Source organism: Vidua chalybeata, chromosome Z (genome assembly GCF_026979565.1).
Source record: "Vidua chalybeata isolate OUT-0048 chromosome Z, bVidCha1 merged haplotype, whole genome shotgun sequence".
NCBI lineage: Eukaryota > Metazoa > Chordata > Aves > Passeriformes > Viduidae > Vidua > Vidua chalybeata.
This window is the reverse complement of record NC_071570.1, coordinates 62802620-62821543: the sequence shown is the minus strand read 5'-3', so window position 1 is coordinate 62821543 and position 18924 is coordinate 62802620. Positions and strand designations below refer to the sequence as shown.

Here is an 18924-nt window from a genome sequence, read left to right as displayed (position 1 = left end):
AAATATAATTTCTTCAAATACTGTAAGTTAAATAAATCAGCAATGCTGAAGGTGGAAGGTAGCAAAGGTTTCTTTACCAGCCTTGCTTTATAGGATGGAGTATGATTTGCAGACTGTGCTGACTTCTAGTGCTTCTAGTACAGGGCTATGTTTTGGATTTATGCTGAACACAGCACAATATAGAGGTTTTTCTATTATTATCAAGCAGGGCTAACACAGAGCCTTTCTGCTGTTCATACTGTGACACTGGTGAGGAAGTTGGTGGTGCATGGGAAGGTGGGAGGAGACACAACCAGGACAGGTGACTCGAACTGACCAAAGAGATATTCCAGTCCATGTGGCATGAGGCTCCCTATATAAAATATGGGGAAGAAAGAAAACAGGTATGTCTGAAGTGATGACCTGGTGATGAGTGATGCTGTCCTGGAGATGGCTGAACACCTGCCTGCCATTGGAAGCAGTGAATTATTTCCTTGTTTCGCTTTGCTTGTGTGCACGGCTTTTGCTTTACCTGTTAATCTGTCTGTCTCTCAGCCCATGAGTTTTGTGGCTTTTACCCTTTCAATTCTCTCCTCAGTCCTGCTGGTACAGGACTGAGGTACTGAGGTACCTTGCTGGTACAAGCCCCCTGCCTGGGGCTTGCTTGCTGGCTGGGCTGAAACTATGACAGAGACCCATAAAAAGGACATGACTGGAATGAACCCCCTGAGGTGGTTTGCCACAATGCTTTTCTTTGTTGCAGAGAAGCAATGGGAGATGAAGGAGTAAGTGAGAAGGCTTCTAGATACTCATACACTTAAGGCTTTCCTACTGAAACTAAGAAAATCAAGAATACCACCAATTCCACTCACTTTTCTTGTGACGGTAGTATTGAGCTGTGACAAGAGGAGCTGCCATTTGCTGCATGACCTCTTGAAGCTGAAGCAGTCTGAGGTCAGAGATCCTAGCCCTGGTCTGAGAGAGAGCTCTTCAGATTTGAATGATGAAGGAGCAGCAGCCATGTGATTTCACTTGCTTTGTTAACTGGTTGCCTTCTCCAATCCATATAGCATAGATGTATATGGAGGTCACTAAAATAGCAGTCTGCATCTTGGTTTGATGGATTACATAGCTTCTTATTCTTCTGTCCTGTGTCATCTAAGGCTCTTTAGTTCTTGACAAGTTTTCAATTTTAGTTCTTTAAGGAAGTCTTGGGAAGACTTTTTTATACTTAAAATGGTCTTTTTGATGATTGCCTGCTGAGCCATAGAAAGTGACCATTTTATAAATCATTGCTTGGTTTTATGAGAAAAACATGTCATTATCTGTGTAAATCTTAAGTAATTTTTTCATACAGTTTTCTTTAAAAGGTGCTGTGACAACAAAAAGGCTGCCAAGGGTTTCCTTTGAACTGTGGTCTAGAATAGATTGAGAAAAGAGCTTGGGGATATAAGAAAGATGAGAGTGAGTTATTGGCAGAGGTAGACAGAAAGATTAATTTGCGTATAAATCCTGTTTTCCATGGATTTTATAATTTCTGTTGCTTACATACCTTACTTGCTGTTAAGATAATTAGCCTAGGAAACAGTTTTTAGTCTAATATGAAGCTGTTCATTTAATGAACTGAAATTAACAAAAGTTTCTAAAATACTGTCTGATTTACCTTTGCTAGCAAAGCTTGTTGAAGAATGAGAAGAACCAAGAAGAAATGGTACTTCACTTCCTTCTGGATCTCTCTAGTCAGTGTGGTGTCTCATTTCCCTGTACTGCAAGCGGGACGTCTTTTGAGTTAACATCTTCACTTCATACCATTCAGGATGATTCAGCTGTGGATGTGAAATCTCTTTGGGACAATGTGAGATTACATCTTCGACAATTTTTAGTAAATAGACTTCAAAGTCAAGAAGAAACAAACACTAATGCTTTGCAACAACAAATGGAATTTAAAACTCAGTGTGTACAGCAGCTTTTGTTTCTTTATCCCAAATCAGAAGTCTTAATGAGGTATCAAAATATGCAGACTAAACTGGTTAGTGATCTTCTACAAAACTGTATTTTGTCTAGTTGTGGTGAAACAAATTTTGATAAGGTGGTTCATGGTTACCAAAATTCCATACCCAGATTGTGCACAATGATAAAAGAGGATTTGTATATACTAAGTGGAACTATTGGTCCATCTTCATCATTAAAGTTTATTAATGAAACTTACCTGGATACCATCACTGAAGAAATGACAGTTCTTCTTGAAAGACTTTGTGAGCTGCAGTTCAAAGAAAATGCTCTACACATAGTTAAAGCAAACAAGATTTCAAAGAAGCATAGAGGAAGAATACACACTGTGGGTTAGTAGTCTTATTTTATGTTATTTTCTGTGAAGAGAGATACCCAAAATTAGTAATTACAGCTTTATGTTTTAAACACATTACTGCAGTTGAACTCTAGACTGTGTCAGAATTGTGGTGCAAAAGTAAGAGAGAGTAACTCGTGTAATTAAACAAAATCCTATTATAATCCACTGGATAACACTGTCATGCCATAGTAATATTTTTTCAGTTTTATTCCAGCTACTGAAATATGTACTAGAATAAGAACTATTTAATCCAGATTTATATAAACACAAACTGTTAATTCTTCTACTCCCACTTTTTTTTTTTAATTGTCAGACATTTAAAGGAGATTATAGGAAAGACTGTATGGTAACATATCCATAAAACAGATACGGATTCACACATCAGAGCTGACTCAAAAGATTACTGTGCAGATTCTAATTCTCAAATTAAGAAACAAACAGAAAACCCATTTATACTTTCTAGTCTTGTGGAAGTACAATAAGTTTGAGTTAATACTGCTTGGTCATTTTTTCTTGTTCCAAGAAATGTCAAACAGAAAAGGAATCTGTTATTGATGTAATGTTTTCTTTATTTTCTTTTTGCAGTTTTTAAGTCTGACATGCTAATTTCCAAAGGGAAGTACCAATGCTTTGGAAAAAATAATACAGAATCAAAACTTCCATAACATAATTGCAAAATACAAATTACAATTGTATGTAATTGCTTGTTCAATGTGGTGTTTGGAGCACACCTCTGTGCAGGAGGTGTTTGTTTAAAGCATAGCTTTCCATAAAGGGATTTGAAGGCAGAAAATATTAAAAGTTTAGAATCATGTGAAAAATACAGAAACAGAAGATCTTTGAATTATGCAGCATAAAGAAAGGATTAGTGAGGTTATGATTTGTCAGGTCTACACTGAAGAAAATTACATACTTCTGAGTTTTAATGTAAGCATATGTGTTAGTGTTAGTCAACTAAAACTTCCGGTGGAAGAAATGCAAAGATTATTTTCAACAGGAACTGAAATATGGAGGAATACTGGAACATGTGAAAGATAAGAAAAAAGGCATGCAGACAATTAAGTAGAAAGGATGAGAAGTTCAGTGTATATACTAGTGAGATGCAGTGTTGGTGGGAAACAATGAAAAGAAGTAGTGTCAGAGTACTGTTGAGATATGAAATAACAAAAATGTGGTTTTGAATTACATAGTGAGATGTGAGTCAGTGAAAGGATTCACTGACAAAAAAAATTACCTGGAGTGAACAGAAGTTTGTAACTTATTTTTTCTTTCAGTCTCAAAACAGCTCATGAAGATGGAGAAGTTCAGTTATCTCCATTTTACATCTAAAATGTGGAGTTTAAAGTGATCACAAACATTTCTCTCTGAAAAATCTTACTTTAACTCTGTATTACAAGACGGAAGAAAACAGTCATTCAATCTACTAATAGAGTACTTCCTCTGCCTACATTTTTTTTGCCACAGGATGTGACTTTACATGTTTCTGTGGCAGTGCATCTATCAGTACAGATTTCCAGTGCACATTTCTTTTGTATAGTCAAAAACACAGAGGAAGGTGAAAACAAACAAAGTAAATCTTAGGACTTGTTTGCTTTAAAACTTTAAAACATTTTCTGCAATTAATTAAAATATAATTTCTCTATTTCATAAATATTAGACCAGATTTTAATTTTTATTGAAAATTCATTAAATCTCAAATTTCAGATGCAACTGCTATCTCCTTATCACCCATAAAATGTGTTCGGAATTGCTATTCATTAATTCAGTTTAATTCTCAGGGTTACTTTTTTCACAGGGGCAGTCATAGTCGTATCTTCATGTTATTTTACTCCGAGAAGTTAGTATGGTATTGATTTGCCTACTGCTTTTCTACTATTCCTACTAGTTTTCTGCAGAAAACTGCTTATACACACTTCAGCCAGGGAAACCATAAGGCACCAATAGTGAAATCAGAAATCAGGCTAAAACAAAATATGAGGTCAGAGTTGTGAAGTTTTGAGTGTGATTTCAGGTCTTTTTTCATTTTCTGGATGTGTCATAGCCTATTATTTGGTATTATTCATTAATTCAAGCAAAAATTATCCTTGTATCATAACTAAAACAGTTATTACTGAGTAACCTATTTATATACAAAGTTGTATGTGAAGGGTCTTTTTTGGAAAGAGATTTCTTTCCTATAAATGTATGAATACACTACATTTGTACCCCACTAAGTAATATAAAGGCATTTTTTCCCTTTAGAATTAAAATGTTCACAAGGCAGTTCACAGTGAAACAATTATTTGGGAAATATTTTAAGAGGTTTGTAACAGTGGACAAGTTCTTAATGTCAAATGACTTTTCCTGCTTGGAACTCTTAAATTGTGGTACTTTGTTGCCCTCCCACCAATTAGAGTGGAAATTTATTTTTCCTAACCTAACATAGGTTAGGTTAAAAGACAGCTTTAATAGATTACCTTGACAGTGATACCTAGTTTGCCAAGTATTAAAAGAACCTTGTGCATAAATATAGAGGGAAGGACAGAAAGATAAGGTTTTTTTCTTAGCTGAAAGACAGATGTGTTTCTTATTTTTTGATGTATGTTGCCTCTGCCCTCTAGGAGCCTTCAAATCTAGGGCATTCATTTGGGACTATTAGTCCATCCTCAGGGTAATGTGGTTTTTATTTGATATTTGTTGTGTTTTTTTTCATAAGAACTGCTGTAATTGATCCTGCTATACAGCATATGAAAAAAAATAACAGAAAATAATAAAGCAGTGCCAGAACCTCAGAAAACTTTCTATAGACAACCTATTTCTTTTGGGAAAATAGATGTAGTCTATAACAAGCTTTAACAGAGTTATCTTTAAAATATTCCATATATATAATAATCTATTTGTGCACTAAGGAAATAATGGTTTTCTTTTCATTCTGTACTAGATCAGTTATTCGTGCACTATACTATACTATAAAGAAATACTATAAAGAGATTGTTTCCATTTATCAGTACCTAGGAGGTGTGTGGCTTGACAGAGAAGCTGTCAAAATGGCATGTGAAAAGAGGCAAATTTTGGAACTCAACATCTTTAGTTGCCAGCTCTAGTGGAGGCAGGTGGTTTTATCTTACAGCTTGATCCTCTTACCTGTTAGCTTTGTGCCTCTTATTACCTTTAACAGTGCAGGATTTGGCCAATAGTATTTGGGCTGTTACTGTGCAAGGTTTTTATATAATATTAATTATAATTTCTCGGTGTACTCTCAGAACATAATGTTTCCAGCTTGCTAGAAAAATGTGCAAAGAATATTTCCTAACCATTCCCTCAAGTTATTTTGGTTATTAATGGGATTTTTTGTTTCAGATTTTCTATTGCATTAATCATTTGCATCTTTCTAAAGTTTATGTAATATTGTGGTATTTAAAAGTATATGAAAAATATCTGTTGACAATACTTGGCATGGAAAGAATCTCAGCTGGTTTTCAGGTTATCTCTTATGATTTTTTGCTTCAATTTCCAATGTGGTATTTCTCAGAAATTATTTGCTGTAAATCTGTATATTGTAGTTTTACCTTTTGAACCTTTTTTGTGTTCCTTTGTTTACAAAAATATTAAGCTGGTTTAATCAGGCATGACTAACTTGTATTAATTTGTCATCTGTTAGATAAGGAAACAGCTACTCTTACAGATGATAAGACATCTGCCAGAGAAATTTAAACCCCATGGAATTATGAACAGTTGATGTATTAGTGGAGGGTTTTCTTTGGCTTTATTGATACAGTTTTTGTATATAAACAAGAGTATAAATACTTACGTAGACTAATTAGCTGTTTTTTTCTAATTTCCTGTGGTTAAAATGAAACAGAGATCATAGCTTTAAGTTTTAATTTTTCTGACATATTTAAATTGATTGGTTTAATATTTTAAATGCCACAAACTTTCCAGAGACCCTTAAACATTTAAAATCATAACTGAACTTTGTTTTTAAAATCTGAGGCAATAGATATTGTCTTCCTAAATATCAGTAGTTCATAATTTTTAAGAAAAATATTATTGCAAAGTGGAGGTAAACTAAAGTGATACAGATTTAACTAAGCACATTTTAGGTAGAAAATAATTATAATACCTTCAGAGATATAGTATAATATTAATGAATGTTTTACACTTTTATCCCATTATATATCCTTTTAGATGTTGAGCCGGCTTCCTTTCTCTTTTCTTTCTCCAGAATATAACTGGCGTCCATTCTATTATAAAGATACATTCAAATGCAAACTTACTATATTTTGAATCTATTATCTTTAAATGTTCATGAGTTCCTACAGAATATATTGTGTTTGTGAAACACCTAAAATGAATATGGCATATAGCTGATCTTGAACAGAAGGACTCACTACCATTTACAGGAGCTGCATTTGTGCAGTGGAGTTGAGAGCAAGAAGAGAAACAGGCTCTGGAGTAACTTGTTGAAGTGAAGACAACTTTGAAATGTTAAATTAAAGTACTTGGTATGAAAAACGTCTTTTGAGCTCACTTATATATTCCCAGCAATTTGCCGAAGAGCTAGCTTGAGATACGAGTTTTGGATTTTGCACATTTAACTTAAATGTGATTTCTCTACTATGTTGATGTGCATATGGTTTTATTCCCCCTCATTTATAATTTCCTCTTTTTGAAATTAAGAGCTTTAGTTTCAGATTTACTTTTATCCTTCTGTATAATTTGCATTCACTTGGTTTGCAATCTCAATAGCCATCGTTATGGCCTACAACAAGTCTTCTATGATTTTTGTCTTTTCTATCAAAAATATACTAAAATAGTAGTAATACCTGCTGGTTTAGCAACTGCATGATTAAAAATACCCCAACTATTCACATCTGGGAATAATTTCAGCTTAATAACTTTAGTGTAATTCATCTTCCATTTATTATCTGGAAATTGAAGAGTTCCAAACTTGGATTAATGCAGTTAATATTTATATCTTTGTAACTTTTTTGATATTTCTGTAAAGAGGCAATTTATTGCAGATAATTTACAATATCCATGCTGTAGTTGCAGTTGGTTTTCCAACATGTTTTCTTGCCCATAGTCCACTATCTGTTTTTTCGCAAGTATGAGGGTGAAAGGGGAAAGTGTTTTAGTCTTGCTGCTGTTCAGTCCTGAAAGTCATGTTGCATCTTTCTTAAGTGCTGAGAAGGCACATAATACAAAGTAATCCATATGGATTACAGATGATAATATCCAGTATGGCATCCTGCTTTTGCAGATCAAATTCATTCTATTGTCCAAATCCTTGGACTGGTAGAAGCTTTCAGTTAAATGTCTAATGTGTCCTTAAGGCCAAATGTTTAGAATGACAGAGAACTTAATTATGGAAGTTATTTGAAGTTGTTTTTTTTTTCATAAATTTGACCTTCAGAATGTTTGGAGACCTACGTGACTACTGTAGTGACTTTTAGACATTATAAAAACAAAAATAAGAAAGTTATAATAAAAACTGTAACTTCATCCTCCTTGCTTCCTTGCATGTCCGTCTTGGTTTTCCTTACTTCAGGAGACCCACAACATGCTGTTCATCCCCTCCTGTGGACATGCTTGTTTTGTTTCTGTTTGTGCATGACCAGCAGTTTCTTTATGTCCTTCCATTATATTGCTGCCTGCCTGGCATCTCCTTCTGTATTCTATTTCTGATCTCTCTGTCCCATTGCAGAGTGCCTGGCAACATAACTTTGGTAGGAATAGGGCTTTAGGGACTTATATAAAACAAGATACAGAAAGAACGGTGCCTATGTGCAAGTCATCATTTCAACTGCTGACCCCTTGAGCTGCTCTGCACATATATTCACAGAATTCTAAGGGTTGGAAGGGACCTGAATAATCATCTACTTCCAACTTCCCTGTCATGGGCAGGAACACCTTCCACTAGGCCAGGTTGCTCAAAGTCTCACCCAACCTGACCTTGAACACTTCCAGGGATGGGGCATCCCCAGCTTCTCTGGGCAACCTGTTGCAGTGCCTCATCACCCTCACAATCAAGAGTTTCATCCTAACATCTAATTTAAAGCTACCCTCTTTCGATTTGAAGCCATTTCCCATTGTCCTGAAAGGCACATGGTTTCATTCTTGTTAATTTTTTTTAATGTTTTCACATTTAGGGAACACCAGCTAATTGCCTTCCTTTTTGTTTTCACAGCATACCTGCATTTTCTTTCTCAGAATGAAGAGACCATTTAACTCACTGTGCTCTCTAATCATTGCATTCTCCTCCCAAGTGTAAAAGATGAAAACTGATTTACTCTATAGTCTGATATATTGTGAATGTTCAATCAATTTGACATTTATGTACTGTAGTTTTCTCTTTAGTAATAAAAAATGACAAAATCTGAGGGACAATTATGATGAAAGTCTCTCTTTTACTTCAGAATATGGGCCTGCATGAAGAAGACTTTGTAGGACTATGGGAGATTAGAGGACACTTCAAAAATGTCTTTAAAATATGCTCCTGCAGATCAAAGAAAGTTGTTACAGGAGTCTTCAATGCATCTACCATCATTACTCACAAGTTAATGAGATGGTCTTAACTGATTTTTGCCAAGATGGAGAACCTCTTCAGTCATAAAATTGTACAGTAAAAATAAAAAGTCAAAATTATTTTAGTCACAATAGTTTGTTTTGAAAAATAATATAGGTGGTTAAATTAGGGGGGAGTGTCATACCCACAAGCTGGTTGTAATATGCTAAATTAGGATATTAATGTCCTTTTCACTGTGGCTTATTCTTACAATTTTTAAAAACGCCTCCATCTTCAATCAAGGGGCCACTGTATCTACTGAGTTCTTGAAAACCAGAGCTTTCAGTCATTTTATAGTACTTTTTACTACATTTACTGAACAGAGCAAAACAATGGATATATTCCAGTCTATCTGACCTAGAGAGAGTAAGGATGGTTAAAACTCAGGCCAATTTCTTAGCTAAAAATCTAGCACATAGTGCCCATAAATATTGTGGAGTGTATGAAATTAGATCAGTTATTGGTCTCAGATTTTCCAGGAGAGTTTACTTTGCCTCAGTAGATTAACACACTGATCATCCTCTAGCTACGAACCAGATCTTCATACGCTAGCACAAGGGACAATGTACTGATTTTCTGTTCATGTGCTGGGAAATTCCAGCAATTTCTGTAATAGAAATTACATGTCCTATTACGCACTGTATTATCATCTTGTAAAGAACTGTTTTAATTGTATAATCTCAGCTCAGTGAGTGGGAACTTAAACCTTTACTGACACATGTGATTAATCCTTCTTTTGTATATTAGTCTTTCTACAAAATATTTATATAAAAATAATGAATTTTGAAACATTTCTCTAGAAGTTTTAAATGGCAGTATCTGCCCTCTTTGCTGTCTGCCTATTTTTTTTTTTTTTTTTTGATGTTTATAGTCCTTGAAAAAGTAATAATGAGAATTTAGTGGTGAATTTGCAGCCAGGGTTTTGAAATACAAAGGCACAGGAAGCAAAAATAAATCCAGCTATGTTTTTAAATCTTATTTCAAAAAATTAGAACTGGCTCTGTTATATCTTGGAGTAAGAGAAGCAGAAGTGACGCAGGCACTTAAATCTATTTTTTAAGGAAATATGTAGTATCTAATATCATGCATATTCCTTCCTACAGAAAGGAATGATCAACATGTGATAGAAATTACTGATTGGTTGAAGGTTCCTAACAATCTAATTTGAGTAGAGTAGTTCCAATGTAATGAACCAATCTTTGAGACACCAAACCTCTGTGAATGTTGCAAATTGAAATTCAGGTAGCAGACATTTTTACATTTGCAGGCATTAAAGAAATGTAATCCAAATTAAAATAAATATGTTGATTACTGTGTTTTCAAATACACATTAGAATTGTCTTTTATCAGCCAAGTGTTACAAAATGGTTTGCAGGGAAACACATGCAAGTCCTGTCAAAGACAGAATTCATGAGAAGGTTTGACAGACCTGGCAGTGCTTAATTTTTCTTTCAGCAAAGGCTGAGGAAGATCAACTTCTAGAGTTTTTCAAGGACTCCTGTTTCAATGTAGGTGCTATTTTCAGTTCTTTTCAGCAGGCTTTCTTCATTTTTATGCTCTCTTAAAACATTCTACTTTGGTATTTTCTGTATGTGAGTGTGAAGACTTCAGAGAATGTGATAACTCCCTCAGCCCACAGTGTAGGCAAAAGAAATCAAAACATGCATGTGGAATCAGTTTATGTCATTGGCAAGGCCAAAATATTGTTTCATATCTCTGAGAAATTGTACGAAGTGTATAATTTTGTCATAGGATAGTTCTTGTATTTTTCGGAAAGGACTTTTTGGTAATAGTTACTACTTCAGAACAAATTATTAATTGTAGAATAGCACTTAAAAATCCACTCTTAACTGCTAGAAACAATTGCAACTATTGTCTATCTACAAGTTTTAAAGTCATTTTAGTTGAAGGAATGTTTAAAAAATATCTGGTATTTCAGTATTTTGATAATTATCAAAAAATTATTGGATGTCACATGCTTAATTCCGTAAATGGACCAGTCAGTTAATTAGTTCTAATTCAGAAACTAAATAATTTGTTTATGTTTGAATTGTTTAAAGTGTCACTGTCTACCAGGAATTGAAAGGTATGATAGGAACATCTTGTAATTTATTAGAGGTTATGCATGCTTTTGAGAATTAAGGAGGAGGTTGAGTCTCTTGTTTCAGAGATATTGTTTTCAGAGGTATATTGTTTTCAGAACAAACTGAGATAGGTATTTGTGTATAAAGTAATTTTCTTTAACATGATTACAAGGCACTTCATCCTCAGAGTACTTCAGGAATCTCCGTAGTCTGTTCCTCAGGGATGTAAAGGAGCTGTACACTGTCAAGGAGTCACGTTTGTGAGATAATTTGTTTAAGATGACAATATAAATATGAAGTCAGAGTGCAATTCGATGTTCCTGTTCTCCATCCTGTGTTTCCAGCACTGGTCTATTCTTTTGTTCATCAATTGGTCAGTAAACATAATTTACAATTAAAGATTTCATTTTGGCAGACCTACCCATGCAATGTTGACAAAGGACTTCAGCATTTGGTAACAAACATCAAGCAACCTGACATGGAATTAACCTTCACTGTGAGGTCAAAACAGATCTCATTTTACTGGGAAGACGTTATGGAACAGATTTTAATAAATTTTGATCAATAAAATAAAAAAAACTTCAATGAATTTTAATTTTAATCAGTTGCATGTGCAGGGAATCTCTTTTAAACCATTAGTGTAGTTTTCACTGAGGTTGTTTAATAGCTGGCAGTGACATCTCTGTGACAGACACACTCAATTAAATCTATGCAAATTTATGCATGCTTATCATGTTTATACATCAGTTGAGATCCCTTACTTCACTGCAATTTTTTTGCCACATGCACAGTATGGATGTATGGTATACACATTTGTGAAAGTCATGCGGTAATGGAGATGTCTAATAAGAAAATGTTTACCATTTTTAGATCTGTGACCTTTTATTTTTTAAAGGGACAGAAAATGCCAATGTGTAGCTTCTTTGTGAAGGCTGCTTTACCAGATTATCCTGGACCTCCTGGGTCTCACTGCAGCTAACAGGGAGCTGCAAAGCAAGACAGGTGTTTAAAAACCCTTAACCACTCAGATAACAGTTTACATCATTAATGGTTCTTTCTAGGTCTGTCAGTTTCAATCAACAGAGAGCACATGTGATCAGTATGTCTGATAAACTTGTCAATGCCTTTTTAAAGCAGGATTCCCCAATCTATTCTATTCAACTCTACTCTCTCCTTTCCTTTTTTCACCGTTTCAAGTAGAATCTTGATAAGACAGAGATACAAGCAGCTGTGTATAGCTAGCCCAGGCTACAACTAATTTGTGCAGAAAAAAATTAAATCAGGAGGTAAATTATTTCATGATTGCTCATTCCCAACAGAGTTGGGCATCATTCTGAAGAAAATATCAAATAATTGGTTTCAGACCATGTCAGACACATGCAATTCCCTTCTCTAATGGCTATGTGAGGTAGGACTAGGCCTCAGGGGTCACCAAAGAACTGAAAATAGCTTAGTGGCAGGCGCAGCAATAGAGACACAGAGCACATAGGAAATGAAGTGGCAGTAAGTGCAATCTATAGGGGAAATGTGCTTCACTTGGAATTTAATGTATTGGCTTAGAATCTGGCAGTAAGCCATGCAACAATTGTTTACATTTCTGTCAGCATCTGCATCTGTTCTGCTTTGTAAATGGCACTTATCTTTGAGTGAGTAAATGGTGGAATCAATAACAACTGTTAAGGGATTTCCTTTTTTTTTCATATTCCATAAAAATTCATGCTGCAGACAATGTAGCCATAGATTAATAAGAAACAGACATTAACAGGGTCAAAGGGATTTGTTTAGGAACATTTTATAGCTTCTTGGGTTTGCAGTAATTGTATCCATGTGACTTGAATGTATCTTGTAACATATCCAAATTAAACTGTTAAAAATGCTAGCTTGCAGTAATGAAGATGATTTTTTATAATTATCATAAGTACTGTTTGGCACTGTTTGTAATAATTTAGTTCTGTGTAATACCGTGTATTACATTTGCTGTGCAGAAATACTAAGTTGTTTGTTAGAGTATAAGCAAATTAGCTATTATATCCAGCAATACCAATTATTTAAATCTAGCAGTTGCATTAAAAATTGTATACCAACATGCAGTTTGAGAAAACTGTGAGCAAATGTCCATAAAAATGGAATATATCTTTACTAAATGCAAATGAAAGAATAATACAACTTATATACAAGCTCTGTTTAGGAGATAGTGTGCAGATGAATGCTGTCATAAATGCAAGATTGTTATAATAGTTACAGTATCACTTAAAAGTTAATATCACTGTAACCTGAGGAACACGTTATTGTTAATGGAATTTACGTATGTAACTCCCTGTGCACGGCTTTGAAAATTTACCTCTTGGAATACCCCTATACACAGTGATTGTCAACAGCTGAGTTTGTTTTGCTTTATTAGGCTATTTCTTTTTGGATTTTAGCAAAATGGTAATTCCATTTATTATGTATGCAGGTTGTAGTTAGATTTTAATATTGCATTGCTGATTTTTTTATTTTCTTCCTTATATAGCTTTATTGAATGAAATCCCTGACATTGCCTGCTTGTGTCCATAGTAGAACAATATTGTAGATCTATCTTACATGAATTTAAGCCTTAGAAATGGGGACAGATGAATTATATTTAATGTATCATGTATTGGCAACCTATTTTATAGTATAATTGTTTAAGAGGGTTTTAGACCCTTGGTTCCTGCTGAAGGAGAAATCCCTACTGTAAGCACTGAAGAAATCAGTCATAAGGTTGCTTTCCAAGGATTCTACCACAAGTCTCAGAAGCAGTTTAGCCATGTGGCTCTGTAGAGTGAGTAGTAAAGGCTAATTAATCTGAGAGCAACATTGTCATAATGTAGTTATTCTTTACCATTTAAAGCCAGCTCACTTCTGATGCAGGTATTTCTGTTCCACACTTTACTGTGTCACATGCCTAGATGAGTTGAAATTATCAGAATTAGGCACTCATTTTTTGAGATGTTGTAAATTCAAAATTCTTTAAAACATTACCGATTCCATGCTCATTTAAAAAAATATAAAGAGAAAATAATAAAGAAATTTACATTTAGCTTATGGATCTCATTCACACATGTTTTCTTATGCCTTTTGAGATTTTTAGTGCCTCCAGGCTATGACCAAGGGAGCTGGAACAATTTTTTTAATGGTTTCAAGAGCTACAGCTTTGAGGAAAGTATCACTTTTGAAACTTGCTATAAAATCACAAGTTCGCAGATATACACAGGTCATCTAGATCTAGCTCAGCCTTATTGCTTATGCATCTTCCTTTTCAAAGATGAGAGAAAATCTTTAAAAGTGCTAAGATAAAGGCAGATATCTTGCTACTGAATTTAAGTACTTAGGAGAAGGTCAGGTACAATAATCAAGTATAGAATTTTATAGAATGTCTTTCACTTTATGTTGCTTGAAAAATGCTTTAATTAACTTATTAGCTGTCTTAGAATTCATATGGGCACCTCTCAACTTCATGACTGGTGAAGTGAAATTCTATGATACCATCTGTCCAACTACATCCAGCCAAATGGTCTCTGGTAAAATGGACAGATTTATTCTTCGACAAGGGTGGCATGTCCTTCAGATCTTAGGAAAATTTCTTCAGCTTCAATTCTGCTAAAATGAAAGGTCAAACCTGAAAATAGTACCCGTAGTTTCTCCAGTATTGTATAATTGTATCCGCTGCCTTGGCACCAGCACACAAACCTTACATAAACTGATAGACACCCTTCTTTTGGGCCATCTTTTTCTATTAGAAAAACTCTCTAAGAGTAAGATTGTTTGGGTTGACAGACTTCTGGTGCCTGTTTTTTGATAGTTGGGGTAGTAAATCAGCATGCTTGAAGAAATTAAATATCCTTTAGGTCCCCTCTGCATCTATGTGGTAGGAACTCAAGAGTGCAGATTATCTAAATGTAGAGATGTTTATTGCATGAAAGTTTTGAGCTTATTCCTTTGCTTCATTATGGTTTTGTGCAATGAACCATCAAGATTTATTTACTTGCTACAAATAAATACAGTGCAGGTTCAAGTTAATTCAAGTTATTTTTTAGTCTTCTCCCTCCTATTCCCCCAGGAAGAACTGCAGACACCTCAAGTACTCTCTCTTTTTTCCTCTTAGCAAAGTAGTTGTGCTGTCCTCCATGAATCAGGAAGACAGTTTCCCAGTTTTTCTGAGGTTTTTGTCTGAAAATTCAAGTTCCTTAAGAGCTATGCAACAAAGCCTTGTGTGCATTAGTGAGCCTGAAGGCCCTGACCATCTTTTTCAGGGACCTACACTGCAGCCTGCCCAGGAGATCTATTTCACCTGCACCTGAGTCCTCAGTCCCTGCTTGAACTACATCACAGGTGTCCTGATTGTTCATCTACCCCAGAGCTGTGGACCCCATTAATTCAATTTTCCTGCAATGAACTTGAACCTGCCTTATCATCATGGTTCCACTGAGTGGTCACTGAACTGTGCCTTACTTGTGGTTACCTTCACCACACCAGATCCAGATTCAAAAGGGTGAATTAGCTTCCTGACTCAATCTCAGATTTATGTCATCACCATAAACTTGGCTGATGATCTGGACTCTTGATTGAAACCTATCATGTCAGGGTCTGCGTTACTTAAGGATCTGCAGGACTGGGCCCTGGCTGGCAAGGAGCCTGTCCTGCTGGCTGTATTACTGAGCTTGACTCCCTGTTCTCAAGTAGCAGCCCGACTTCAGTGGTCCCTGACATTGTGCTTGGTTTGAATCTTTTCTGTTGTAGCTTAAGACAGCTCATTTTCCTGACTCTAGGATATTTCTGCTAGCATATTTGGCCTCCAGAGCAGTTTAGGAATCATCAGCATAGGTGGTTTTGTACAGCAATATTGGTGTGATCCTTGTTTTGCAGAGACAGAAGCCTGGGGCTATGTTCAGGAGCTCAGAACCTTCTTTTACTCCTCTGTGTTTGTTTAGGTCCTGACCTCAACTTTTTTTTTGAGCAATATTTGCAAAATCAGCTCATTGGCACATTGACAAAGGCTGTAGAATGCACTTTGCCTCTCTATAGCCTCTGTACTAGCCTTTCTGTCCCTTTTCAGAAATTCTTCTCTCTAGGTATTGCTTTAGCAGGAAGCCAACATATCCTGTTGTTAGGAGGTAGTATAGAGATCCTGTTTATGTTTGTCTGTATCCAAAGATCCTGCTGCAGCTATTTCCTTGTACAGGGACTACATGAATTAAAGTCAGACATGCAGAAAAAATCAAATTTGGAAGAATGATAGTAGTAAATTGCAGGTGGTTCAGGAAGGAAGTTTGTTTGTATCATGTAACTTTCTCCATTTCCTTTCTATCCTGCCATTAGACAGGAATGCCATTGCTTAACTGATTTGTGGCTGGCTGAGATCAGCTTCATGGGCTTTCAGCCACCCTGTGTATGGTCCTCTGTGGATTGGATAGAATGCTAACAACTATTTCAGACTATTTTCATATGGAAGAGTGCTTCTCTTGCTGCACAGTGTCACCTGGGTAAATGCCACTAAAAAATATTAATTTTCTGACCTAACCCTCCAAATCATGATCCATTTGATAACATTTTTAGAGTAAGCATACTCCACTCTGTGAATATGGCAATTTTTCCTCCAAACAGGTTGATGTCACTGAGGTTTGGTTGAACATATATCACAGCCTTCATGTCTATTTCACACCTCTCTACATGGAGACATGTTCTCTTCATTACAATCTTCTACAAGATTTATAAATCTGTTTTGATATGTTCTCTATGTCATCCCATTGGCTGCTTTGCTCTTGGCTGTTACACCGTTCTTAAAGGTTTCTGTCCTGTGGTTGTCCAGTCAGAACAATGTCAGAAAAGAAGTGCCTTTTCATTCTACTCTCCTAAAAAATGGACAATGGTGTGCTTGTTCAAGCAGGCTGGTCAGTGTTCTTCAAAATTAAATGCTGCCATCAGTATTTTAAACCTAATGACCTGGATGTATAGAAGGCCTTTCAGTCAAGCTTTGCATACTCAGGAGTGTGCACACTACTTGAGCATCAAGCACTAAATAAATGAGTTGTCATTTGTGAGAAACAATAAAACTGAAATATATTCTGAATGATCTTTAAAAGTAAAAGTTTTTACTTTTTCTGAGTTTGGTAATGTATTCTAAAAATAGCATTACTGTGGTATAACTTTGTCTTCTAAGTCCACTTTCTTTTAGTCTAATACGGACAATATCATTTGAGGCAATCAAATAAGTGGACCGTTTCCTTGTTCCTCCATAGATGGGGCAGAAATACCATAAGGTTTTCAAATTATAGGAGATAGAACTAATGTTGTGTTCATTTTTAGGATATGTTTTATGGTTCTTACACTGCAGACTCAGGGAGTCTTTTCATGTCAGTTAAACTCAGATTATATTCTCTAGTTTTCAGGTAAGGAGTAAAATCTGAATGTGATTTTTTGTAGGTTTAAGACTTAAAATTAGAAATCTAGTGATAGATTTGTTATTTACTCATTATTCAGAGAGGAGAGGCACTAACAGAGGCAATTATGAAATTATAGGCAATTATAAATCTTCTGACATTCTTAGAAATGCAAGGAACTAGCATGAATACATCTGTTTGGAACTTAGAGGAACTTCATATGTGGATGTAAAACCCGCAGCCCAATCTCTAAGGCTGGAAATAAAACTGGAATAGCAATTTATGGAATTAGTATTCAGAGTTCAGCTCTGCTACTTAGATCTATGTCTATTTAAAAGTGATTTGTAAATGCCTAAAAAAATATTTAGAAACTTTGAGGGAAAAGGAAGGTACAAAGTACTTAAAATTTGCAAAGATCAGAAAGATTTGACACATAAAAGTACATTTCAATCAATTTCTTTTTGTGTTCATCTTTCAGAGCTTCCCTTTCAAATTACTCAGGCTCTCCCTCTGACACTTTCTAGATTAACTGGCCTGCTGATGTTATATCTGCAACAGAACTGCATAGAAACATGGTGTCAGCTCACGACAATTTGCACAGAAGTGCAAATTTGTTACATTTAAAGACATTATAAAATTAAATTACTTAAACCCATGTGGTTTGGTAATACTGCATTGGAAACGTTTCACAGTCGTTTATAGTCTGACTGTGCTGAAATCAGAGTTCCCTGGTTGATGTGACATGATTATATGTTATGAGTGCATGTGTTAACCTTTCAAAATAAAATGTTCGGTTTCTTCTTTTAAATACCAAATGCTTATAGTTTTAATACTTGCTGATATTTGCTCACTGACAGTCTCACTTGTTTTCAAACCCCACATATTTAAAGTTGTGGAGTGTTAGATTGATGTTTCTTTCACTCAAATGTCATATTCATCAACTGTATTGTGCTAGCAGATTGTTAAATAGACAAGGTGACTTGCAGAGTGACAAGTGATGTGATGCCCCAAACCATTAAAATACAGTAATGATGTGGTTTTTTCCCTTTCGGCTTTTGCAACACAGTGGGTTTTCTGTAAAGCACAGGTGAGAACATTCCTGAGTAGATCCATTGCATGGAAAAAATCCTAGTTAATGAATAACAAAACCTGGAAGTCAATTGGAACCTCACAGATAATTGAGAAGTGCTGAAGACTTAGGAAAAAATAATGTAACGATATTTTATAATGAGAAAAAGATACATTATGTTATAAGAAAAATTAAATTGCTTGATATATTATACTGTCTTACATAATCAGTTTTGCAGTATCTTTCTTTTTTTCAGCTATAATAAAAGCTATTTTATAATTTTACTTGAATAGCCTCCCAGGAATTCCACAGGAAAGGACGAAACTTCTGCTTAACCTTATATCAACTCAAATGTCTTTCTCAACTTATCAAACTCTTCTTATTAATGGAGGAAAAAATTGAGGAGCTCTCTACAGAAATTCTGCTGCTGCCTTCATTTACAGAGAGGAATAGGAATGTTCAAGGTAATGTATTATTGTCCTGATTTATTGGTT

At 35.1% G+C, this 18924-nt stretch overlaps 1 protein-coding gene across 5 annotated transcripts in view; it reads left to right on the top strand.

Annotated features, from left to right (window-relative positions):
• KIAA0825 (KIAA0825 ortholog) overlaps positions 1 to 18924 on the top strand; it is a 245160-nt gene that overhangs the window by 49248 nt on the left and 176988 nt on the right. For 4 of the 5 annotated variants that reach the window (XM_053932881.1, XM_053932884.1, XM_053932882.1 and 1 more), the window contains exons 4-5: positions 1652 to 2321; positions 18724 to 18894. In XM_053932881.1, coding sequence (XP_053788856.1) covers positions 1652 to 2321; positions 18724 to 18894 — 841 coding nt within the window. Of the gene's footprint in view, positions 1 to 310; positions 384 to 1651; positions 2322 to 18723; positions 18895 to 18924 lie in introns of those variants that run through there. The other variant, XM_053932885.1, reaches the window with a different exon arrangement.